Raw genomic sequence first — 26,585 nt, 5'->3', positions numbered from 1 at the left:
CCACTTAACGTTAAATTAGGGGTTCGGGTTAGTGCATAACTCGTTAATAAAAATGCATGATAAGTTAGGGTAAAAGACGCATTTTCAAATATTAACAAACAGTTCAGAAAAGCAACCGTTTTTGAAGGAAAAACATTTGTGATAAAACAAGAAGGAATGAACGATGAGGCGCGCCATCTATCATTCAACGAGCTTTGAAATTACAAACTGGGTATTTTCAATCACTTTTCTACACTAATCACCCTCATGAATTTATAATTATAGTCTGATTTCATGCAAATGAGGGCATTGCATGATCTCAAGTGTGGGGAAGGGTTATAAATTCTCTCGGGTCTATTCTTGGCTTATTTTCTAAATTTTGTGAAAATTTTAAAAAAATTTCAACTAAATGAATTCAAAATCATGTTTATACATATTTATGAACGATGAAAACTAGGTGTTAATACCGAAATTATCGTTACTGAAATGTCCCGTTCTTATTGATTAAAAACGTTCCATATTAATTGATTGCGTTGCGAGGTTTTGACCTCTATATGAGACGTTTTTCAAAGACTGCATTCATTTTAAAACAAACCATAACCTTTATTTCATAAATAAAGGTTCAAAAAGCTTTACGTAGATTATCAAATAATGATAATCTAAAATATCCTGTTTACAGACGACCATTACATAATGGTTTACAATACAAATATGTTACATCGAAATCAGTTTCTTGAATGTAGTTTTTACACAATATCATACAAACATGGACTCCAAATCTTGTCCTTATTTTAGTATGCAACAGCGGAAGCTCTTAGTATTCACCTAAGAATAAACATGCTTTAAACGTCAACAAAAATGTTGGTGAGTTATAGGTTTAACCTATATATATCAAATCGTAACAATTGACCACAAGATTTCATATTTCAATACACTTCCCATACATAGAGATAAAAATCATTCATATGGTGAACACCTGGTAACCGACATTAACAAGATGCATATATAAGAATATCCCCATCATTCCGGGACACCCTTCGAATATGATATAAATTTCGAAGTATTAAAGCATCCGGTACTTTGGATGGGGTTTGTTAGGCCCAATAGATCTATCTTTAGGATTCGCGTCAATTAGGGTGTCTGTTCCCTAATTCTTAGATTACCAGACTTAATAAAAAGGGGCATATTCGATTTCGATAATTCAACCATAGAATGTAGTTTCACGTACTTGTGTCTATTTTGTAAATCATTTATAAAACCTGCATGTATTCTCATCCCAAAAATATTAGATTTTAAAAGTGGGACTATAACTCACTTTCACAGATTTTTACTTTGTCGGGAAGTAAGACTTGGCCACTGGTTGATTCACGAACCTATAACAATATATACATATATATCAAAGTATGTTCAAAATATATTTACAACACTTTTAATATATTTTGATGTTTTAAGTTTATTAAGTCAGTTGTCCTCGTTAGTAACCTACAACTAGTTGTCCACAGTTAGATGTACAGAAATAAATCGATAAATATTATCTTGAATCAATCCACGACCCAGTGTATACGTATCTCAGTATTGATCACAACTCAAACTATATATATTTTGGAATCAACCTCAACCCTGTATAGCTAACTCCAACATTCACATATAGAGTGTCTATGGTTGTTCCGAAATATATATAGATGTGTCGACATGATAGGTTGAAACATTGTATACGTGTCTATGGTATCTCAAGATTACATAATATACAATACAAGTTGATTAAGTTATGGTTGGAATAGATTTGTTACCAATTTTCACGTAGCTAAAATGAGAAAAATTATCCAATCTTGTTTTACCCATAACTTCTTCATTTTAAATCCGTTTTGAGTGAATCAAATTGCTATGGTTTCATATTGAACTCTATTTTATGAATATAAACAGAAAAAGTATAGGTTTATAGTCGGAAAAATAAGTTACAAGTCGTTTTTGTAAAGGTAGTCATTTCAGTCGAAAGAACGACGTCTAGATGACCATTTTAGAAAACATACTTCCACTTTGAGTTTAACCATAATTTTTGGAAATAGTTTCATGTTCATAATAAAAATCATTTTCCAAGAATAACAACTTTTAAATCAAATTTTATCATAGTTATTAATTAACTAACCCAAAACAGCCCGCGGTGTTACTACGACGGCGTAAATCCGGTTTTACGGTGTTTTTCGTGTTTCCAGGTTTTAAATCATTAAGTTAGCATATCATATAGATATAGAACATGTGTTTAGTTGATTTTAAAAAGTCAAGTTAGAAGGATTAACTTCTATTTGCGAACAAGTTTAGAATTAACTAAACTATGTTCTAGTGATTACAAGTTTAAACCTTCGAATAAGATAGCTTTATATGTATGAATAGAATGATGTTATGAACATAATTAATACCTCAAGTTCCTTGGATAAACCTACTAGAAATGAGAAAAATAGATCTAGCTTCAAAGGGTCCTTGGATGGCTTGAAAGTTCTTGAAGCAGAATCATGACACGAAAACAATTTCAAGTAAGATTTTCACTCGAAATAAGATTGTTATAGTTATAGAAATTGAATTAAAGTTTGAATATGATTATTACCTTGTATTAGAAAGATAACCTACTATAAGTAACAAAGGTTTCTTGATCTTGGATGATTACTTGGAATGGATTTAGAAAACTTGGAAGTAAACTTGCAATCTTGGAAGTATTCTTGATTTTATGAAACTAGAACTTTTGGAATTTATGAAGAACACTTAGAACTTGAAGATAGAACTTGAGTGAGATCAATTAGATGAATAAAATTGAAGAATTAAAGTTTTTGTAGGTGTTTTTGGTCATTGGTGTATGGATTAGATATAAAGGATATGTAATTTTGTTTTCATGTAAATAAGTCATGAATGATTACTCATTTTTTTGTAATTTTATGAGATATTTTATGCTAGTTGCCAAATGATGGTTCCCACATGTGTTAGGTGACTCACATGGGCTGCTAAGAGCTGATCATTGGAGTGTATATACCAATAGTACATACATCTAAAAGCTGTGTATTGTACGAGTACGAATACGGGTGCATACGAGTAGAATTGTTGATGAAACTGAACGAGGATGTAATTGTAAGCATTTTTGTTAAGTAGAAGTATTTTGATAAGTGTCTTGAAGTCTTTCAAAAGTGTATGAATACATATTAAAACACTACATGTATATACATTTTAACTGAGTCGTTAAGTCATCGTTAGTTGTTACATGTAAATGTTGTTTTGAAACCTTTAGGTTAACGATCTTGTTGAATGTTGTTAACCCATTATTTATTATAACAAATGAGATGTTAAATTGTTATATTATCATGATATTATGATATATAATATATCTTAGTATGATATATATACAGTTAAATGTCGTTACAACGATAATCGTTAAATATATGTCTCGTTTCGAAATCATTAAGTTAGTAGTCTTATTTTTACATATGTATTTCATTGTTAATACACTTAATAATATATTTACTTATCATTTAACATAATTAACCAAGTGTATCAATATCTTAATATGATTCATATGTACCTAGTAAGACGTTGTTATAAAGATAATCGTTATATATATCGTTTTCGAGTTTCTTAAATTAATAGTCTCATTTTTATGTATATAACTCATTGTTAAAATACCTAATAAGATACATACTTATTATAAAATCATGTTAACTATATATATAACCATATATATGTCATCGTATAGTTTTTACAAGTTTTAACGTTCGTGGATCACCGGTCAACTTGGGTGGTCAATTGTCTATATGAAACCTATTTCAATTAATCAAGTCTTAACAAGTTTGATTGCTTAACATGTTGGAAACACTTAATCATGTAAATAACAATTTCATTTAATATATATATAAATATAAACATGGAAAAGTTCGGGTCACTACAGTTACCTCGAAAAGGACATAAATTGAGAAACAACTAAAACGCTTGAATTTATTTATTTAAGATATAAAAAGACGCATGAAAAAAGCCAAGTGTGGGGAGAATGTACCAAGTTATTCAATTAGATGAATATCTATCACATGTTTCTGTAAAGTTATTGCAGGTGCTTTTTGGACTAAATTAACTGTCTTACCCGATTTACTGTAAAGAGAGATGAATCTACACGATGAATCAATTCCATCATTAAAAAGAAGTAAAGTCTTCCGAAAAAGACACGCGCTTCTTGATTTAGGTCAAGAAATTGTCGTCCAGACCAGCTGTAGGTTGATGAAAAATCTAGAAAAGTCATCTCTAAAATCAGCAGGAAATCTACGGACCTCAGCATCAAACAGGGTCGCCAGGTGGTCAGATTTATCCTAACCATGAGAAGGATTTATCTCGCACAATGGGGGGGGCACCGTGCAAATTAGCTTGATAAGACTAATGAATCAGATCCCCAGAAAGGATAATCTCCTTAAAGATCAAAAATCAGCTTTTAAGACTGATATTACTCAATCCTTGAGATTGACCTTAAAGATTGAGAATTACAAACTTATGGAATTCAATGATATCTAAACTCGAGCTTGAACGAGAAAATATTTTGATCAAAAATACAAACCGATTTGTTTTCTGAAAACCCATTTTCAATGCGTTCATTACCATTGAACGTAAAATCCTAGGAATTCACCTGGAATTCATTAGGTCACCTGAACCAAATCGGGTGTTAACCGTAAGAACGGTGGTTACATAGCATGGTCGGAGACAGGACCTTGTGCCAGACCGAAAAAATTATAGGATGATCTTACTATTGCTCCTACAAAGGATAGTACTAGCATCCGACATGATATAGACCATAATCAAATGCATGTCATTAGACATTGCCTTAACAGTTTCTTGTTCATCGCTTTCCTTTACAACCGGACGGTAGTTTGCCGAAAGGTAATATACGGGACAAGTAAACTGGACGTGTTGCTTTCCTAATACAAGGTTAGCAAGTGGGTGACACAAAACCATAAGTTTTGAGCTAAAATTTTCAAATCTAAAACCCACAAAACCCACAAAAATATTTTGCAACACCGGTGAAGGGTTATTCCGGAAAACTTATCTAGGGTAAAAGCTAGATTAAATTTTTAAAAGATCAAATATTTTCATAAAGATCCTATTTCCTTAAGGATCTACATTTTCATAGTCATGTGGGACTGTAAACCGCCTTTCAAATGTGCACTTTGCTTTGGAAACCAAAAGTAAATCGGCTATTTGATTGCAAGTGTCGTTGACCTAAACCCGAGGCAACTGTGGATGGCACACTGCTGTTATGCGAGGTGTATATAAAATAGCTTATATTTTTACAGGAAAAACTATTAAATACGATACAATTTTACACAAGATATTTATTTATTTAGAGAATGGATATACTTAAACCTTGCTACAACAATTATAGGCAGTGTACCTAATCGTACAGTAGTGTAGTTTTTAGTAAGTCCGGTTCGTTCCACAGGGAATCTTTTAATCAAAGCTTAACGCTATATTAGTTTTATTTTATAAAAATACAAATATATATATATAAGTAATATTATTATTATAAAGGGGGGTTTTTACCGTTTAATGACCGGTTTGTCGATTTTAAAACTTTAAGTCGCAGTTAAAACCAAATAAATACAAGACTTAATTTAAAGCGTAAAGTAAATAACGATAATGAAATTGCGATAAATAAAAGTGCGATAAAATAAAATTGCGATAATTAAAAAGTACGATAATTAAAAGTGCAATAATTAAAAGTGCAATTAAATACAATAACAATAAATAAAAGTGCGATAATTAGAAGTGCAATTAAATATAAAATAAAGGAAATTAAATATGAAATAAAAGAATTATGCTTATTTAAACTTCCGCAATCATGATGTTTGACGTGTTGATTTTAGTTTTATGCCCATGGGTTAATTGTCCTTTGTCCTGGATTATTTAATATGTCCGTCTGGTTTTTGTCCATAACAGTCCATCAGTCATAAATATAAAGTGCGAGTGTCCTCATCAAATTATCCTTATACCCGAAGTTAAATATTCCAACTAATTGGGGACTTAAACTGTAACAAGATTTTAATACTTTGTTTAATAATTACACCAGGTTATCGACTGCGTGTAACCCAAGGTTTTAATACTTTGTTAACAATTATGCCAAGTGTCCTTGTGCATAATTTCACCCCTGTTTTAATAATTCTAGTGACTATTAATCCATTCCCGTGTCCGGTTAAATGAACGATTATTCGTACATATAAATATCCCGCCCATCGTGTCCGATTGAGTGTATATGGTTATTTATAGGGACGTCCAATTGTAAATCTTTATATTAAAATTAACAAACTATCATTTAGTTAAACAAATATAAAGCCCATTAATAGCCCATAGTCTAATTTCCACAAGTGTCGTTCTTTTGTCCAAACCCTAATTATGGTACAAAGCCCAATTACCCAATTTTAGTAATTAGCCCAACATCATGATTACTTAGTTTTAAATAAGCATAATAATAACTTAGCTACGAGACATTAAATTAAAAAGGTTGAACATAACTTAAAATGATTAAAAATAGCGTAGCGTTACACGGACAGAATTTCGACTTATACCCTTACAACATTCGCTAACATACCCTTATTATTAGAAATTAAAATTAAAATTAAAATATAAATATATATATATAAATATATATATATATATATATATATATATATATATATATATATATATATATATTACGTATATATTGAGAGAGAGATTGATTTATGATCATTTTTTACGATCAAACTGCGTTTGCTTTTATAGAGATTTGAGTCCAGGGAAGCTCCGCGACTCGCGGCATTTTTTTGCCTTCAAACTCCGCGAGTCGCGGAGTTTGTTTTTACAGCTCACCCAGCTTTGGTTCTTTGTTTGCCGACGATTTTTAAATATATTATAATATATATATTAATTTTAAGAATTAATTATATATTATATTATATTCATGTGCATAGTTGACTTGTAATTTTTAGTCCGTTGCGTCGAGCGTTGAGAGTTGACTCTGGTCCCGGTCCCGGATTTTCGAACGTCCTTGCGTACAATTTAATATCTTATACTTTGCGTTTTGAATCTTGTACTCTTGTAATTTCGAGACGTTTCTTATCAATAATTGGAACCTCTCTGATTGTCTTTTGTACTTTTGAGCTTTTTGGTCGTTTGCGTCTTCAATTCGTCGAATCTATCTTTTGTCTTCACCTTTTATTATTTAAACGAATATCACTTGTAAATAGGACAATTGCAAATAAAAGCTTGTCTTTCTTGAGGAATAATGCTATGAAATATATGTTCGTTTTTAGCATTATCAAATATTCCCACACTTGAGCGTTGCTTGTCCTCAAGCAATATAGTCTTGAAATACTAGAATCACTTCTTTATTCTTCACACTTTGTACATCAGTGATTTCTTTACGGCGGTATAAACAATGGTAGTAACGATGTGGTTTACAGTCCCACATGACTATAAAATTTAGATCCTTTAAGGAAATTGGATCTTTATGAAAACATTTGATCTTTTTGAAAATCCAATCTAGTTTTTTCCCTAGATAAGTTTTCCGGAATAACCCTTCATCGGTGTTTGCAAATTCTTTTTGTGGGTTTGGTGGTTTTCATATTTGAAAATTTTAGCTCAAAACTTGCGGTTTTGTGTCACCCACTTGCTAACCTTGTATTGGGAAAGCAACACGTCCAGTTTACTTGTTCCGTATATTACCTTTCAGTAAACTACCGTCCAGTTGTAAAGGGAAGCGTTGAACAAGCACTGTTTAAGGCAATATCCCCTGACATGCTTTTAATTATGGTCTATAACGTGTCGGACGCAATTACTATCCTTTGTAGGAGCAATAGTAAAGCTCACCCTTATAATTTTTCAGTCTGGCACAAGGTCCTGTCTTTGACCATGCTATGCAACCACCGTTCTTACAGTTGACACCCGATTTGGTTCAGGTGACCTAATGAATTCCAGGTGAATTCCTAGGATTTTACGTTCAATGGTAATGAATGCATTGAAAAATGGGTTTTCAGAAAACAAATCGGTTTGTAATTTTGATCAAAATATTTTCTCGTTCAAGCTCGAGTTTAGATATCATTGAATTCCATGAGTTTGAATTCTCAATCTTTAAGGTCAATCTCAAGGATTGAGTAATATCAGGCTTATAAGCTGATTTTTTTATCTTTAAGGAGATTATCCTTTCTGGGGATCTGATTCATTAGTCTTATCAAGCTAATTTGCACGGTGCCCCCCATTATACGAGATAAATTCTTCTCATAGTTAGGATAAATCTGACCACTTGGCGACCCTGTTTTATGCTGAGGTCCGTGGATTTCCTGCTGATTTTAGAGATGACTTTTCTAGATTTTTCGTCAACCTACAGCTGGTCTGGACGACAACTTCCTGACCTAAATCAAGAAGCGCGTTTCTTTTTCGGAAGACTTTACTTCCTTTTAATGATGGAATTGATTCATCGTGTAGATCCATCTCTTCTTTTCTTTGATCGGGTAAAACAGTTTAGTTTAGTCCAAAGCAAAAGTATCTTCAATTATTTGTCACAGAAATATGTGACATATGTTTAAGATAACTTGGTAATTTTTCCCACACTTGGCTTTTATTTTTCTTTTTATTGTCCTCTATTCCATTTTAAATGAATTCTAACATTTTGGTTTGTTTCTCAATTTATGTCCTTTCCGAGTTAACAATAATTTCGGTGTTAAAACCTAGTTTTATTATTCATAAATATGTATAAACATGATTTTGAGTTCATTTAATTGAAAATTTTGAAAATTTTTACTAGAATTGGGTAGTCAGTATATAAGACTAGGGCTGTTCTTTATTATCAGAGAGCACTAGATTCTAATACAACTACTGCTTTACTAGTATTTTTAATGGTAACCAAGTGTTTAAGATAAAAATTTTAAAAATCCGAAAGAATTTAACCCCTTCCCACACTTAAGATCTTGCAATGCCCTCATTTGCAAGAAATCAGTAACAATTTAAATTATTGAGGGTGATTAGCGTAGAAATTATTAAATTTTACCAAAGTTTCCAAACATATTGTTGTTTGTGTTGAATGTTAAATGGTGCACATCATTTGTTCATTCCGTCTTGTTGTTATTTCACATATATTTTGCATCTTGTCGTCAAAATTAGTTGCTTTTGCTGAACTTAATGCCAGTCTTTGAAAATGCGTTGTTTTACCCTGTTGTGTACATAAGATAAACTGCAAACATATATACATATTTTTGAAGTTTGGTATATTACCCCACATTCAAAGATTATTAAAATCTAATAATAAAAGTTAGAAAATTATAAAAACTATTACAATATTAACATAAGTATTAAATGTATCAACATTACAAATAATAAAATAAATAAAACTAAGTAGACTAGGTATGATACTGATACTAGTAGGGGTTCCATGCATAACCGTATGTGTTATAGAATGCTTTGGCTGGGTTATACGTAGGATACGGTGGTTGGATCTCTATAGACCAGGGAGGAAATACGGGCGATGGAGTAGGAATATAGTTTCTACCTACATGTTGGCAATGAGCTATGATTTGGTTTTGATGAACTTGCCAATCTTCAAATGCTCGATGTTTAGCATTTTCATACTCTTGTGAAGCTATAAACCTTTGCATTTCTGTCATTTCATTTCCCCCTCCCACATTACCTGGCTGTTGGTTTCTCTCAACCTGTGGATGTCTACCATGGTATTGTACTGCGGCGTTATTTCGCCTCTTCAAAACCTTCGCACCATGGTATACATTTAAACCAATTGTATCGTGGGGTTCTGGTTCTTCGACTAATAATCCCCCCCGACTTATATCCACATTGAGATACTCAGCAATTAATGTAATAAATATACCACCTCCTATTATGCTATGCGGTCTCATCCCCCTAACCATAGATGATAAATAATAAACCACACAATAAGGTATACTTACAGCGCTTTGTGGGTCTCGAATACACATGTGGTAAAACAAATTCTGTTCATTTACCTTTCCTTATTCTTACCTCGTTGTGTAATCGAATTGGCTAAAAACCTATGAATTACTCTTAACTCTGCTCTATCTATATCCAAATAAGAGTAATTTCCCCCTTTAAATCGGTGATGGCTAGTCATTTGACTCCATACACCATGCGTATCAAAATTTTCATCAATTTTCCTACCGTTCAATATCAACCCTTTACAATCGGCAGATGCTAACTCCTCAGGCGTATATATACGTAAGACCTGAGCCATGTCTAGTAGAGACATGTGGCGCATCGAACCTCCTAACAAAAATCTAATAAAAGACTGATCGGTTAAACTAGCTACCCAATCATTTATTTCTATACTACACAATAATTCTTCACACCATACTTTATATACAGGTCTACGAATGGTGAAAAGACGTTCCCAGTCGTTAAAAGTAGAATTACCATACCTCTGTGTAAGTAATTCTCTAATTAGCCCGACTAATTTTACAGCTTCTAACGGTGCCCATTCTATTACCCTAGGTACTTCAACAGCTTTAGAATGAAGAGTATGCAAGCCCCTTTGGTATTTTGGATAATCTATCCAACGTCTGTCAAATCTCAGGTTCGGGTGCAAATCTTCCAAGTGCATATCTGAAAATGTCATAACTGGATGAGGTATATCTTGTTTATAATAGCTATCAACATTCTGTTGTTCTGCATTCTCAGGAGGAGCATTGCGAGCTTGGGATGAAGATTCACCCCTTTCAGTCTGCAAAACACATCAAACACAATTTTTGTGCATCCAAATATGCATTAGTGTCAGCAAAATCATCAATCAAAATAATTACAATGACATGTCGAATTTATATCAAACTTATGCTCATTTTCATATTTTTATCAAATCTACACTTTTTCAAATAAGCATAAACGAAAATGTTTGCCAAGTTCATAAGCATTCAACTCAAATAACATGTCAAAATAATCATTACTAACAATTAAACAAGTTTCAAATGGCATTATCTCTCAAAAATCAAGTTCATGAATTTTAGATTTGAAAAAGTCCACTTTAATTCTCAAAATCATGTTTAGGCTCAAAGTTTGGATCATTTAACTACCTAAACATGTTACACTACTTAATTTAGCAACAATTCATGACAAAAATCGGCCATAACCTGTTTATATCAAAAAGCCCCAAATTTGCTCAAGAACACAAACCCTAGATTACTCAAAATTTGAAGTTTAAAGCTTCTAATCATGTTAAATAGCATCAATCTAGGTTATACAAGCATAATACATAAACAATTCAAGTATAATTACACTAAAAAGCATCAAAATCGAATTGGGTATAAAATTGCTCAAGAACACTAATTTTCGGATTAAATGTTGTTTAGGTATAGAAATTTACCGTTTTTCTTGAGTAATTCCTTGATAGCATCCTTCTCAACATGATTTTAGTTAAAAATGTGATGAAAAATTGTGAATTTTGGAGTGTTTGTGTGTGTATTTTCGGGTGTTTTTTCGCAGTTTTTGTGGTGTGGGGATGGGGACTGATCAGTTCAGCTCGTTATATTTTTTCTGAAATTTAGTCCCTCCGCGACTTGCGGTGTTTAATGCTTACAAACTCCGCGAGTCGCGGTGTTTGTTTTTTTTTTTTATAAGCCTTAACTTATAAAACAAATATAAAATAAATTTAAAATTTTGTTTTCCTTTATTTTAGGACTACGTCGTTTCGGATCGATGTCCTAGTCCGTCCCTCGACAAAATTTTAAAATTTGTCTTTTTCAAGCGATTGTTTTAAAAGCTTAGATTTTTGGGGTTTTTTTTAATGTTTTTGGCATACTTTAATTCAATAAGATTAAAAATAATGATAATAAAAGTTCTCGTCCCTCCCTCGGGTAAAGCAATTTCGGTTCAAAGACCTAGTCTTCAACTTACGACGAATTTTAAAAATCATATTTTTAACTTAGCGACATAAAGTAAATTTTTGTTTTTAAATTCACACAACTTAAATTTAAAAATGCATAAAATTAAAAATTTACACCAAACTTAATTAAAAATGCATAATATTAAAAATTCACACCAAACTTATATTATATTTTTGTTTTTATACATACAAACTTATATTAAAAATATTAATTTTTCAAATATTGACAAACTTAAATATATTGATTTTACAGAGTTCACAATATTAATTTAAGATTTATATATTAATTTTAAAAACATGGTAAAAATAAAATTAAAAATCTTTTTGGCTTTTATCCCACTTTAATCAATCAAATATTATCAAAAATATGCGCCCCTCTTTTCGGTAAAGTAATTTCGGTTCCATGACCTAATTTAACTCATGACGAATTTTTGAAATATTTTGGGTTGATTGATTAAAGATATTTATACCTTAAGAATAAACGTTAAATTTCGCAGTGATGTAATAAATTTTTGTATGATATCAATAATTTCGGTCGCCAAACCTAATTTTATCGAATACCAATTTAATACTTTATAGCGAACAAATTAGCGTTTATTATCAAAAGGTTAAAAATGAAAATAAAAAATAAAAACTGTACAGACTTACCTGTGAGATAGTATTCTTAGTGATATGATCTATCCCATTCATAAGATAGTCGGTTTAATTGATTTTCCATGGCTACATAGGCGTAACCTCGAGCATTCAGTGTTTTTTCTTCTAAACATATGAACGGTCCGTCTCTGCATAAAGTAACAAATTCGGTGTTTGAATAGGTTTGATTATTTGAACATTTATCTCCATGTGACCATTTTCCGTATTTGTGACATCTTTCTAGGTGGCGTGCTCTTCTTTTCGCTGCGGATTTTGATTTTCCTTTACCAAATTGTAACTTATTATCTTTGCATCTGGATTCTTTTCTTACTCCGTCCAATCTTTCTCTGATTACTGATACTATTTCACTCGGAAGTGTGTCATTATTACGTTTAGTGATCAAAGCGTGTAGCATTAGACCATGGTTTAGTTCACAGGAAGTCTTCATTTCGTAAAAACCTAAAAAAATAAAAATTCAGAATGGGGGGAGAAGACTAGTTCTTTAGGGTTTGCTAGGGAAAGACCATTCGGGTTCCATTTTCGAGAACTACACGAAAACGGAAAATCTAACTCTAACAGAAATACATAAAATCCTTAAAAGACTTGATTCTCCCCACACTTAGTTAGCTGTGGTATCGAAATTGTGATTAACTTCATTGTCAACTTCCATTGGACTATCTATGTAATGTTTAACTCTGTGACCATTAACTTTAAATTCAATTCCATTTGAATTTATTAATTCTATCGTTCCGTATGGAAAAACTCTTTTGACTATGAATGGTCCAGACCATCTTGATTTCAATTTTCCAGAAAATAGCTTGAGTCGTGAATTGAAAAGAGGAACTCTGTCTCCTTCTTTAAATTCTTTTAAACTTCTGATTCTTTTATCATGTCATTTCTTCGTTCTTTCTTTATAGATTAACGAATTTTCGTATGCTTCATGTCTTAATTCTTCTAATTCGTTTAGTTGACTTAACCGTAGATGTCCAGCTTCATGTAAATCAAGATTACATGTCTTCAAAGCCCAAAATGCTTTGTGTTCAATTTCTACTGGAAGATGACATGCTTTTCCATAAACGAGTCTAAAAGGTGTGGTTCCAATTGGAGTTTTGTAGGCTTTTCTAAAAGCCCAGAGTGCATCCTCCAATTTAATGGACCATTCCTTCGGATTTGATCCTACGGTTTTTTCTAGAATAAGTTTTAAAGCTCGGTTGGTATTTTCACCTTGTCCACTTGTTTGTGGATGATATGCGGTGGAGATTTTATAAGTTACTCCATATCTTTTAAGAACTTTCTTAAGTTGATTATTACAGAAATGAGTTCCCCGAACACTTATTAAAGCTTTCGGTGTTCCAAACCTTGCAAAAAGATGTTTTAAAAAGTTGACTACAACTCGTGCATCGTTAGTTGGGAGAGCTTGTGCTTCCGCCCATTTAGATACATAATCATTGGCTACGAGAATATAGAGATTATTATGAGATTTTGGAAATGGACCCATAAAGTCAATACCCCAAATGTCAAATACTTCACATACTTGAATGACATTTTGTGGCATTTCATCACGTTGACTTATTTTTCCGGCCCTTTGACAAGCATCACAGGATTTGCAAAGAAGGTGTGCGTCTTTGTAAATTTTAGGCCAATAGAATCCAGCATCATAAACTTTTCTTGCTGCTAGTTGAGGCCCATAGTGCCCTCCTGTTGGTCCTGTATGACAATGGTTTAAAATTTTACTAGCTTCATCTCCGAATACACATCGGCGTATTATTCCATCTGGACAACTTTTAAACAGATGTGGATCTTCCAAGAAATAGTGTTTTATATCACTAAAGAATTTCTTTCGTTTTTGGTACGACAATCCTTTTTCAAGGAATCCACATACTAAGTAGTTAGCATAGTTTGCAAACCATGTAATTTCATTATAATCTATCTTCAATAGATATTCATCAGGAAAGTTGTCTTGTATGGCCGATTCATTTAGAACTTCTAATCCGGGATTTTCAAGACGAGAAAGATGATCAGCGGCGAGATTTTATGCTCCTCTTTTATCTCGGATTTCAATATCAAACTCTTGTAAGAGTAAGATCCAACGGATTAATCTTGGTTTAGCATCTTGTTTCGAAAATAAATATCTAAGAGCAGAATGGTCGGTATAGGCCACTGTTTTAGCTAGAACGAGATATGAACGAAATTTGTCAAAAGCAAAGACAATAGTAAGGAGTTCTTTTTCAGTAGTTGTGTAATTCGTTTGTGCTCCTTGTAACGTCTTACTAGCATAATATATAGGTTGAAATCGTTTTTCAATCCTTTGTCCTAAAACGGCTCCCACTGCAAAATCACTTGCATCGCACATAAGTTCAAACGCTAGATTCCAATTTGGTGTTATCATGATCGGCGCATTAGTAAGTTTCTCTTTAAGAATATTAAAAGATTTGATGCATTCATCTGAAAAGATGAATGGATCATCTTTTTCTAGGAGTTTATTCATAGGAGTGGCAATTTTAGAAAAATCTTTTATGAAACGTCGGTAAAAACCAGCATGCCCTAGAAAACTCCTAACTCCTCTAACATTGGTGGGATGTGGAAGTTTAGCAATTACATCTACTTTAGCTCTATCCACTTCAATTCCTTCCTTTGAAATTTTATGACCAAGAACGATGCCTTCTTTAACCATGAAATGGTATTTCTCCCAATTAAGTACTAGATTTGATTGTTCGCATCTAATAAGCATTCGTTCCAGATTAACTAGACATGATTCAAATGTATCACCGAAGACTGAAAAGTCATCCATGAAAACTTCCATGCATTCTTCTATCATGTCGTGAAAAATCGCCATCATGCACCTTTGAAAGGTTGCAGGGGCGTTGCAAAGTCCAAATGGCATGCGTTTGTAAGCAAAAGTACCATAAGGGCACGTGAATGTGGTTTTCTCTTGATCTTCGGGTGCTATTGGAATTTGAAAATATCCGGAAAATCCATCAAGAAAACAATAATAACTATTTCCGGCTAATCTTTCCAACATTTGATCAATGAAAGGTAAGGGAAAGTGATCTTTTCTGGTGGCGTCATTTAATTTTCTATAATCAATACATACACGCCATCCTGTTACAGTCCTAGTAGGAATAAGCTCATTTTTTTCATTTGTGATGACAGTCATGCCACCCTTCTTAGGCACGCATTGAACTGGGCTTACCCATGGACTATCAGAGATCGGATAAATTAAACCTGCATCTAGCAGTTTAATAATTTCTTTTTTAACAACATCTTGCATATTAGGATTTAGTCTTCGTTGGTGTTGCACATACGTTTTATGACCTTCTTCCATAAGGATTTTATGTGTGCAATACGAAGGACTTATTCCTTTAATATCATGAATCTTCCATGCAATGGCTGGTTTATGAGCTTTCAACACAGAAATGAGTTGTGATTTCTCATTTTCAGTAAGAGAAGACGATATTATTACAGGTAATTCAGATTCACCATGTAAATAAGCGTATTCCAAATGGTTTGGAAGTGGCTTTAACTCTAATGTTAGAGGTTCTTCTATCGATGATTTATATCGATATCTGTCTTCTTCTTTTAGCATTTGAATTTCTTCTGTTGTTGGTTCATATCCATTAGCCATTAGTGTAGCTAACATTTCAGCTTCATCAATTGGTTCAGTTCCTTCTCCTAAAGAACATTCTCCCGTTCCTTGTAATTCTGGAAATTCTTCTAACAATTCTGCATGTGAATCTATAGTTTGAATATAATAACATGTATCATCTGCAGAATTTTGTTGCATTGCTCTATCAACTGAAAAGGTAACACTCTCGTCCTCTATACTTAGGGTCAATTTTTTACCAAACACGTCTATCATTTCTTTAGCCGTGTTTAAGAATGGTTTTCCTAATATGAGAGGAACTTGAGAATCTTCTTCCATGTCCAGAACAACAAAATCTACTGGAAATACTAAAGTACCAACTTTAACTAGCATGTTCTCCATTATCCCTCTAGGATATTTTATTAATCGATCGGCTAGTTGTATACTTATTCTGGTTGGTTTCAATTCTCCAAGGTCTAGTTTAGCGTATAGTGAATACGGCATTAAATTTATACTAGCACCTAAGTCTGCCAATGCTTCTATTGAACTAAGACTACCCAGAAAACATGGAATTGTGAAACTTCCTGGATCAGATAGTTTTTCTGGTATCTTATTCAACAGCACTACTGAACAATTAGCATTCATAGTAACAGCCGAGAGTTCTTCCATTTTCTTTCTATTTGAGATTAGATCTTTCAGAAATTTAGCATATCTAGGCATTCCTGAAATCACATCAATGAAAGGAAGATTGACATTTATTTGTTTAAACATATCCAAGAATTTGGATTGCTCGGCTTCAAGTCTCTCTTTCTTTAATTTACTTGGGTAAGGAAGTGGTGGTTGGTATGGTTTAACATAAGGTTTAACCTTAACTATGTTATCTTCATTAACCTTTTCAACTACCGGTTCTTTTTCCTTATCTTGATCAGGTTGTGGTTCTTGTGGAGTAGGAATAGCTTCATCAGAAGTTCCAGGTATTTCAGGTGGTTTAAGTGTTGTACCACTTCTTATGGTAATGGATTTAGCTGTTTCATTCCGGGGGTTTGCATTTGTATCACTAGGTAAACTTCCCAGTTTTCTTTCACCTATTAACCTTGCTAGGTTACTTACTTCTTGTTCCAAATTTTGAATAGAAGCTTGTTGATTTCTAAATGCTTGAGCATTTTGTTCATTAGTTTATTTCTGAGATGTGAAAAATTGCGTTTGAGTTTCAACTAGCTTCGTCATCATATCTTCTAAATTCGGCTTTTTATCATCGGTTTGTGGTGGTTTGTTTTGAAAATTAGGTCTTTGCTGGTTGTAAGTATTATTGGATACTTGTTGATTACTAGGACCTTGTTAGTTGTTGTATGGAATATTTCGGTTATAGTTCTGGTTTTGATTATAAATTGGTCTTGGTGGTTGATAATTATTCTGATAATTATTTCCAGGCCTTTGGTTTATGTATGAAATATTCTCTCTTTGTTCCATTGTTAATTCAATACTGAGACAATCTTTTGTCAAATGTGGTCCTCCACACTACTCACAACTAATTCGTATTGAGTGGATATCTTTAGTCATCTTTTCCATTCGTCTCTCGACAGCATCTATCTTTGCAGAAATGGAATCTAAGTCATGGCTAGAATCGGCTCTAGCTGCTTTAGATGATCTAACGATATCTTTTTCTTGGTGCCACTCATGTGAGTGGGAAGCAGTGTTATCAATAATTTTGTAAGCATCAGTTTCGGTTTTCTTCATAATAGAACCACCAGCTGCTATATCGATGTCTTTCCTTGTAGTGATATCGCATCCTTGGTAGAATATTTGTACTATTTGACATGTGTCTAAACCATGTTGTGGACATCCTCTTAATAACTTTCCAAATCTAGTCCACGCCTCATATAGAGTTTCATTCGGTTTCTGTGTGAACGTAATAATTTCTCCTTGAAGTCTTACGGCTTTAGATGCGGGAAAGAATTGTTTAAGAAAATTTTCAACTAAAACGTCCCATGTATCAATCGCCCCTTCAGGTAACGATTCCAACCAATCTTTGGCTTCGCCCTTTAAAGTCCAGGGAAATAACATGAGATATATCTGTTCATCCTCAACTTCTCTTATTTTAAATAATGTGCAGATCCTATTAAAGGTACGAAGATGTTCGTTTGGATCTTCCTTCAGCGCACCACTAAATTGGCATTGATTAGTCACCATGTGTAGAATTTGTCCTTTGATTTCATAATCTAGCGCATTGATGTCTGGATGAGTAATTGCGTGACCTTGGCCAGTGCGTTTAGCTCTCATTCGGTCTTCCATATTTAAAGGTTCCAGATTCTCCATAATTGAATTTGTTGAATCGGAATCACTAGAGGATTCTGATTTAATGGTTCGTTCCTCAACAATCTCTGTTTGAATGACTGGTGGTTCCGGAGGAAAAATTAATGGTTCAAGATCTATGAATTGTCCCTGAATATTCTCCGGATTCTCAATTGTGAGGTCGGGTTCAAAAAATAGATTATCGGAAATTTGAACTGGAGTACTTGGTCGACTGGAGGACGATTCTAAAGAAAAATCAACGGCGGTAATATTTGCTAGATATCTTGATCTAGTTACAGGTGGTGAACGTACAAAAGGTGGTGAAAGTCTTGCTCGGTGCATTCACTGAATATCCTATTAGTTTTTAAAAGAAAAGAAAAATTATATAAGTTATCCAATTAATAGACTTTTCTGATTTTGCCCACGTTTCGAATAGCCAAAAGATGCAATAGAGGGGCAGGATTCGTTTGGTCTCAATATAATTGAGGACTGTTTGGCTCCAATAACCCGGTCCACGTACAAATCCAACTATTACTACGAACCAGAAAATTTTGATGTCTATCAATTTAACCACTTAAAATAAATTTTCTTAATTTTAAGAAATTTAGATAAGAAGTAGAGAAAATTCTAAGTCCTAAAAACTAGAATAGCGAGAAATAAGAAAGAAAAAGAGCGCGTCGAAAAAGAAAAGGGTTGAAAAATAAAAGGCGTCGAAAAATAAGAAATAATAAAAAAAAATGACTTATAGAACTTAAAAACACTCGACTAACCCAACCTTATTACTATCACTAACTTAAAATTATAATCGCAAATTGAGATTACTAATTGGAGTGATAATTGATACATAGGTAAAAGGCGTCAAAAAATAAAAATAAGAAATTAGCGCGTTGAAACTTAAAAAGGAACTAAAAACTAAAAACTAAAAATTGCGTCTAAAAATATAAATCTTACAAGTAAAACTATATCCCAAATGGCAATATCTTAAAAAGGTATTAAAACTTAAAAAGGCGTCGCAAAATTCTAAAGCACTTTAATCTTAGTCTAAAGAAAAAGCACTTAAGGAATTTTACGGCAAAGCCTAACAATCTAGAAATAAAAATAACTATGGCAAAAACTATATTTAAAACTAATTAAGAGCGAAAAATACAAAAGTTACGCTAAAAACAAATAAAAAGGGACAAAATATAAAAATATACTAATAGTTGTAAAAAATTACAATTTTTATAAAAATATTATTTTTATATTATTTATTTTATAAAACTATTAATTTTATAAACTAATTAAACTAATTAAAACTAAATAAAACAAATTAAATAAATAAACTAAACTAATTAATAAATAAATAAAACCTATTTAGGGTTTTTAATTAAATAATAATAATAATAATAATTACACCATAATTAATGCGATATTAGGGTTCTGTGTACTCGTGTCAGAGTGTCTCCGCGAGTCGCGGTACCACCTGGCAAAAATCTCCGCGAGTCGCGGTGAATGAAAATTCAGATCAGGTGCAGTATTAAATTCGACGTTTTACTTTTTTTTTTATTTCTGTTTTATATTTTCTGTTTTAATAAAAATATTTATATAATAAAAACTTATAAAAAAAACTAAAATAAAAATAGAAATACTTTATAATTTTATAAAATCTTAAAAAATAGATTTATATATATATATTTTTTTTCGGTTTTTGATTTTATGTTTTAATAAAAACAAAATATTTAAATAAAACTTATATTATTTATAAAATAAAAATAAAGAAACTTTATAAAACTTAAATATTTAACAAACTCTTAAAAATATTTATATTTTTGTTTTTCTTTTTATATTTTTGAATATTTAAAATGTATTTTTATAAAAGCGTATTTTTATAAAAGTAAACTAAAAATAAAAATCTTTTTTTTATTTAGCGTTGCGCATCTGGCTTTTAAGCAAGAAATTGGGTTCCCCGGCAGCGGCGCCAAAAATACTTGATGTTATGCGAGGTGTATATAAAATAGCTTATATTTTTACAGGAAAAACTATTAAATACGATACAATTTTACACAAGATATTTATTTATTTAGAGAATGGATATACTTAAACCTTGCTACAACAATTATAGGCAGTGTACCTAATCGTACAGTAGTGTAGTTTTTAGTAAGTCCGGTTCGTTCCACAGGGAATCTTTTAATCAAAGCTTAACGCTATATTAGTTTTATTTTATAAAAATACAAATATATATATAAGTAATATTATTATTATAAAGGGGGGTTTTTACCGTTTAATGACCAGTTTGTCGATTTTAAAACTTTAAGTCGCAGTTAAAACCAAATAAATACAAGACTTAATTTAAAGCGTAAAGTAAATAACGATAATGAAATTGCGATAAATAAAAGTGCGATAAAATAAAATTGCGATAATTAAAAAGTACGATAATTAAAAGTGCAATTAAATACAATAAAAATAAATAAAAGTGCGATAATTAGAAGTGCAATTAAATATAAAATAAAGGAAATTAAATATGAAATAAAAGAATTATGCTTATTTAAACTTCCGCAATCATGATGTTTGACGTGTTGATTTTAGTTTTATGCCCATGGGTTAGTTGTCCTTTGTCCTGGATTATTTAATATGTCCGTCTGGTTATTGTCCATAACAGTCCATCAGTCATAAATATAAAGTGCGAGTGTCCTCGTCAAATTATCCTTATACCCGAAGTTAAATATTCCAACTAATTGGGGACTTAAACTGTAACAAGATTTTAATACTTTGTTTAATAATTACACCAGGTTATCGACTGCGTGTAACCCAAGGTTTTAATACTTTGTTAACAATTATGCCAAGTGTCCTTGTACATAATTTCACCCCTGTTTTAATAATTCTAGTGACTATTAATCCATTCCCGTGTCCGGTTAAATGAACGATTATTCGTACATATAAATATCCCGCCCATCGTGTCCGATTGAGTGTATATGGTTATTTATAGGGACGTCCAATTGTAAATCTTTATATTAAAATTAACAAATTATCATTTAGTTAAACAAATATAAAGCCCATTAATAGCCCATAGTCTAATTTCCACAAGTGTCGTTCTTTTGTCCAAACCCCAATTATGGTACAAAGCCCAATTACCCAATTTTAGTAATTAGCCCAACGTCATGATTACTTTGTTTTAAATAAGCATAATAATAACTTAGCTACGAGACATTAAATTAAAAAGGTTAAACATAACTTACAATGATTAAAAATAGCGTAGCGTTACACGGACAGAATTTCGACTTACACCCTTACAACATTCGCTAACATACCCTTATTATTAGAAATTAAAATTAAAATTAAAATTAAAATATAATATATATATATATATATATATATATATATATATATATATATATATATATATATATATATATATATATTACGTATATATTGAGAGAGAGATTGATTTATGATCATTTTTTATGATCAAACTGCGTTTGCTTTTATAGGGATTTGAGTCCAGGGAAGCTCCGCGACTCGCGGCATTTTTTTGCCTTCAAACTCCGCGAGTCGCGGAGTTTGTTTTTACAGCTCACCCAGCTTTGGCGCTTTGTTTGCCGACGATTTTAAATATATTATAATATATATATTAATTTTAAGAATTAATTATATATTATATTATATTCATGTGCATAGTTGACTTGTAATTTTTAGTCCATTGCGTCGAGCGTTGAGAGTTGACTCTGGTCCCGGTCCCGGATTTTCGAACGTCCTTGCGTACAATTTAATATCTTATACTTTGCGTTTTGAATCTTGTACTCTTGTAATTTCGAGATGTTTCTTATCAATAATTGGAACCTCTTTGATTGTCTTTTGTACTTTTGAGCTTTTTGGTCGTTTGCGTCTTCAATTCGTTGAATCTATCTTTTGTCTTCACCTTTTTATTATTTAAACGAATATCACTTGTAAATAGGACAATTGCCACTAAAAGCTTGTCTTTCTTGAGGAATAATGCTATGAAATATATGTTCCTTTTTATCATTATCACACACCTACCTTTAACCATGGTTCTATCGTCACTATCATTGTTTATACAGCCGTATCAAAATCACTGATGTATAAAGTGTGAGAATAAAAAAGTGATTCGAGTGAAGTGTGATTTTATTTCAAGTTATGTATTGCTTGAGGACAAGCAACGTTTAAGTGTGGGGATATTTGATAAGGCTAAAAAGGAACATATATTTCATAGCAATATCCCTCCTAAATAATAGGTTTTCATATGTAATTGTATTATATTTTCATTGTAATTGTTTAAATAAATAAGTGCGAAGACAAAAGGTGAAAACGAAGATTTAAAGACACAAACGTCCAAAAAGCTCAAATGTACAAGATACAATTCAAAAGGTTCAATTTATTGATGAGAAACGTCTAAAAATGACAAGAGTACAAGTTACAAAATGCAAAGTACAAGATATAAAATAGTACGCAAGGGTGTTCAAAAATTCGAAACTGGGACATGAGTCAACTCTCAACGCGCGACGCAACGGAGCGAAAATTACAAGTCAACTATGCACATAAATAAAATATAATATATAAATAATTCTTAAAAATTATATATATATTATATTATTATTTAATAACGTCGACAAGCAAAGATCCAAAATGATGTGAGCTGGAAAATCAAACTCCGCGACTCGCGGAGTTTGAAGGCTTAAAATACCGCGACTCGCGGAGCTGCAAAATTCAGAAATGGCCTATAAAAGCTCGAGCATTCTGTCGATATTTTTACACAATAATAATAATACTCTGTAATAAATAATAAATAAATATATATATATATATATATATATATATATATATATATATATATATATATATATATATATATATATATAGTATAGGGTAGTTTTATATTAGTTAGTTTAGGTTATGCAAAGGTTATTTTACGGGTTTTAAAGTCGAAGCTCTGTCCGTGTAACACTACGCGATAAATAATCAATGTAAGCTATGTTCTCCTTTTTAAATTAATGTCTCATACTTAAGTTATTATTATGCTTATTTGAGCCGAAGTAATCATGATGTTGGGCTAAAAATATTAAAATTGGGTAATTGAGCTTTGTACCATAATTGGGGTTTGGACAAAAGAACGACACTTTTGGAAATTAGACTATGGGCTATTAATGGGCTTTATATTTGTTTAACTAAATGATAGTTTGTTAATTTTAATATAAAGATTTACAATTGGACGTACCTATAAATAACCATTTACACTCGATCGGACACGATGGGCGGGGTATTTATATGTACGAATAATCGTTCATTTTACCGGACACGGGAATGGATTAATAGTCGATGGAATTATTAAAACAGGGGTGAAATTATGTACAAGGACACTTGGCATAATTGTTAACAAAGTATTAAAACATTGGGTTACACGCAGTCGATATCCTGATGTAATTATTAAACAAAGTATTAAAACCTCGTTACAGTTTAAGTCCCCAATTAGTTGGAATATTTGACTTCGGGTATAAGGATAATTTAACGAGGACACTCGCACTTTATATTTATGACTGATGGACTGTTATGGACAAAAACCAGACGGACATATTGAATAATCCAGGACAAAGAACAATTAACCCATGGGAATAAACTAAAAATCAACACGTCAAACATCATGATTACGGAAGTTTAAATAAGCATAATTTCTTTATTTTCATATTTAATTGCACTTTTAATTATCACACTTTTATTTATTATCATCGTATATTATCGTACTTTTTAATTATCGCAATTTTATTTTATCGTACTTTTATTTATCGCAATTTCATTATCGTTATTTACTTTACGTTTAAAATTAAGTTGTATTTATTTTTAATATTTTACATTAGGTTTTAACTGCGACTAAAGTTTTAAAATCGACAAACCGGTCATTAAACGGTAAAACCCCCTTTTATATATTATTATATATAATTATATATATTTTGTACAAATATAATTGTTTAAAAATATAGTGTAAAATAAGTCGTCTCCTTGTGGAACGAACCAGACTTACTAAAAACTATACTACTCTACGATTAGGTATACTACCTATAGTGTTGTAGCAAGGTTTAGGTATATCCCATCTGTAAATAAATAAATAAAACTTGTGTAAATTGTATCGTATTTCATATTAAAAATTAATGCTATTTCATATACCCCTCGCATAACATCAACTATAGTAACGATTGCCCCTCAAAATTACCTTTATCTCCGCACGTATACGTGGATAACTCTTTTTACCGGTCAGCTGCACCATTTTCTTTTTGTCCCGATTTGCTTTATTTTTCGAACTTAGCTCCTGAAATAGTAATTTTAAATATCATATTTTGTAAGAAAATAATATTATTAGCTTGTGAATTTTTTTTCATACCTTAACCCTTTCATTATTCCAATAAGTTACAAGTAGCTTCCAATGATCTCTCTGCATTTCTGGAGGCCTTGATTTTACTTGCTTCTTAAATGATTTTTCTGAATACCAGTATTTCTTCTTTAATCTTGCCCTCCAGTTTTTCATTTTCCTCCCAATTGATTTGAGCATCCAAGTATTAGCATGTTCGGGAATAACAAACTTTGTCTAGATACAAAATATATCAGTTGATATAATTAAAACAAATTATGTCATTAAGATGCGAATACGACTTTATATTATTTAATACCCTTAAATGTTGAAGCATCTCTTGCTTATTTTCGGCAGAAACTTTAGTCCATGGTAAATAAATTGGACAATGCTTGCAACTCCTTGCAATGGTTCCCAGGGCATGGGTGAGTTTACTATCATTTTCATTGATAGGTTGACCGTGGCTATTAACTTCAATATTAATTCGACAGCCAGGTTTTTGATTCCAAACTTTGGGCATACTTGTAGGTCCCCTCTTTCTTGCCACCTGACCTAAAAATAGAGATCATGATTTTTAATATAAGTTTATACGATAATCAATATACCATATAACCAACACGTTCCATTAAATAAAACAAACAAAACAAAAAATTACCCGACTCACTGTTTCTTTGTAGATTCTGAACGGCAGTTTCTATCTCATCTTCATTAAGCTCATTGTTGTTAATCACTTCTGTATTGGAATAATAGTAATTTGTGTAACAGTAAAAAGTGATAATGAAAATTAAAATACATGATACTAGACATAAAATAAAACTTCATTAAAGTATATCAACAAAACCTGTTTCTGTTTCCGGTTTGCGAAAGTTATAAACTACAAACTCATCATCGTCGTCGTCATAATTATAAGTTCCATCATTGTAATTCTGTTCATTTTCATCATCTCTAACATCTTCAAGAGTAACATCATCATCATCATAGTCATGATCTCTCAACCCCGTGTCCACTGAATAGTCACTTTTTTCAAAAACAGGTACTGCATTCTTATCTGTACATACATAGAATTTATGAGTTTCACCAATAACTGTGATATTAACCAATGTTCATCATATATAAAATGTGTGTACCATCTAAGTATCAACTCACCCTTTGTGACTCTTCCACTAGATGTATTCCGTTTTTTTGGAAACTTATCAACTTGTTGAGAATTTTTTTTGAGGCCTGGCTTAAAATCTTCAATGCTACTCTTTGTTGCCCTCATTGTAGCATTTGTTTGTCCCTTTGTCATTTCAGATTGAGATGATAATGCACGGGAGCTTTTAGGATCACCAACAACTCTTTTGTTTGAAAGATTTGATTGTCTTGTTGAGTAGGTGGGTGCAATGGATTTATATGTTGTTTCTGTATCAATATAAATGTCATTGAACATTATTAAAAAATGTAACATATTGTCTTAGTTTGTAAACAATACCTTCTTAGAAGCTCTAACTGTTTTAGTAGTTTCTTCACTATGTTGGTTATCATCATCTTCAGATATGGAATCAGGCATATAGTCTTCATCAATTCCTGTAGTATCCAATTGCTTTTGTTTCCTTTTTTTTGATTTATCACTACCTGACTTCTTTCCTAGATCAGTGGCAAGCGCTGACAAAGCTGTTAGTTTTGCTTGGTTTTCTGCCATCCACTTTCGTCTGAGTTGTTCATACTGCGGCATACTTGACACTGACGTAACATATTGTCTTTGCTTGTTATTCTTTTCCATTGTAAAAAACTAGAACGATGTATAGAACAATAATCAGCAATTATATAATGTAAAAACTATTATAGTAGATTGGAACATCAATGTAAACAACATTCTAAAACAAGCAGCT

At 31.8% G+C, this 26,585-nt stretch overlaps 1 protein-coding gene across 1 annotated transcript in view; it reads right to left on the bottom strand.

Moving 5' to 3' along the window:
- LOC139854753 (uncharacterized) overlaps positions 1 to 26,002 on the bottom strand; it is a 32,915-nt gene extending 6,913 nt beyond the window's left edge. The window contains exons 1-6 of the mRNA XM_071844037.1: positions 25,861 to 26,002; positions 25,556 to 25,762; positions 25,379 to 25,447; positions 25,034 to 25,266; positions 24,748 to 24,951; positions 24,580 to 24,675 (exon numbers count right to left, since the gene is read on the bottom strand). Of these exons, the coding sequence (XP_071700138.1) occupies positions 24,580 to 24,675; positions 24,748 to 24,951; positions 25,034 to 25,266; positions 25,379 to 25,447; positions 25,556 to 25,762; positions 25,861 to 26,002 (951 nt within the window). The remainder of the gene's footprint in view (positions 1 to 24,579; positions 24,676 to 24,747; positions 24,952 to 25,033; positions 25,267 to 25,378; positions 25,448 to 25,555; positions 25,763 to 25,860) is intronic.
- Positions 26,003 to 26,585: the final 583 nt, after the last annotated feature.

This window comes from Rutidosis leptorrhynchoides, chromosome 6, assembly GCF_046630445.1.
Source record: "Rutidosis leptorrhynchoides isolate AG116_Rl617_1_P2 chromosome 6, CSIRO_AGI_Rlap_v1, whole genome shotgun sequence".
NCBI lineage: Eukaryota > Viridiplantae > Streptophyta > Magnoliopsida > Asterales > Asteraceae > Rutidosis > Rutidosis leptorrhynchoides.
The sequence above is the reverse complement of the archived record's forward strand: the minus strand, read 5'-3'. Positions and strand labels throughout refer to the sequence as shown.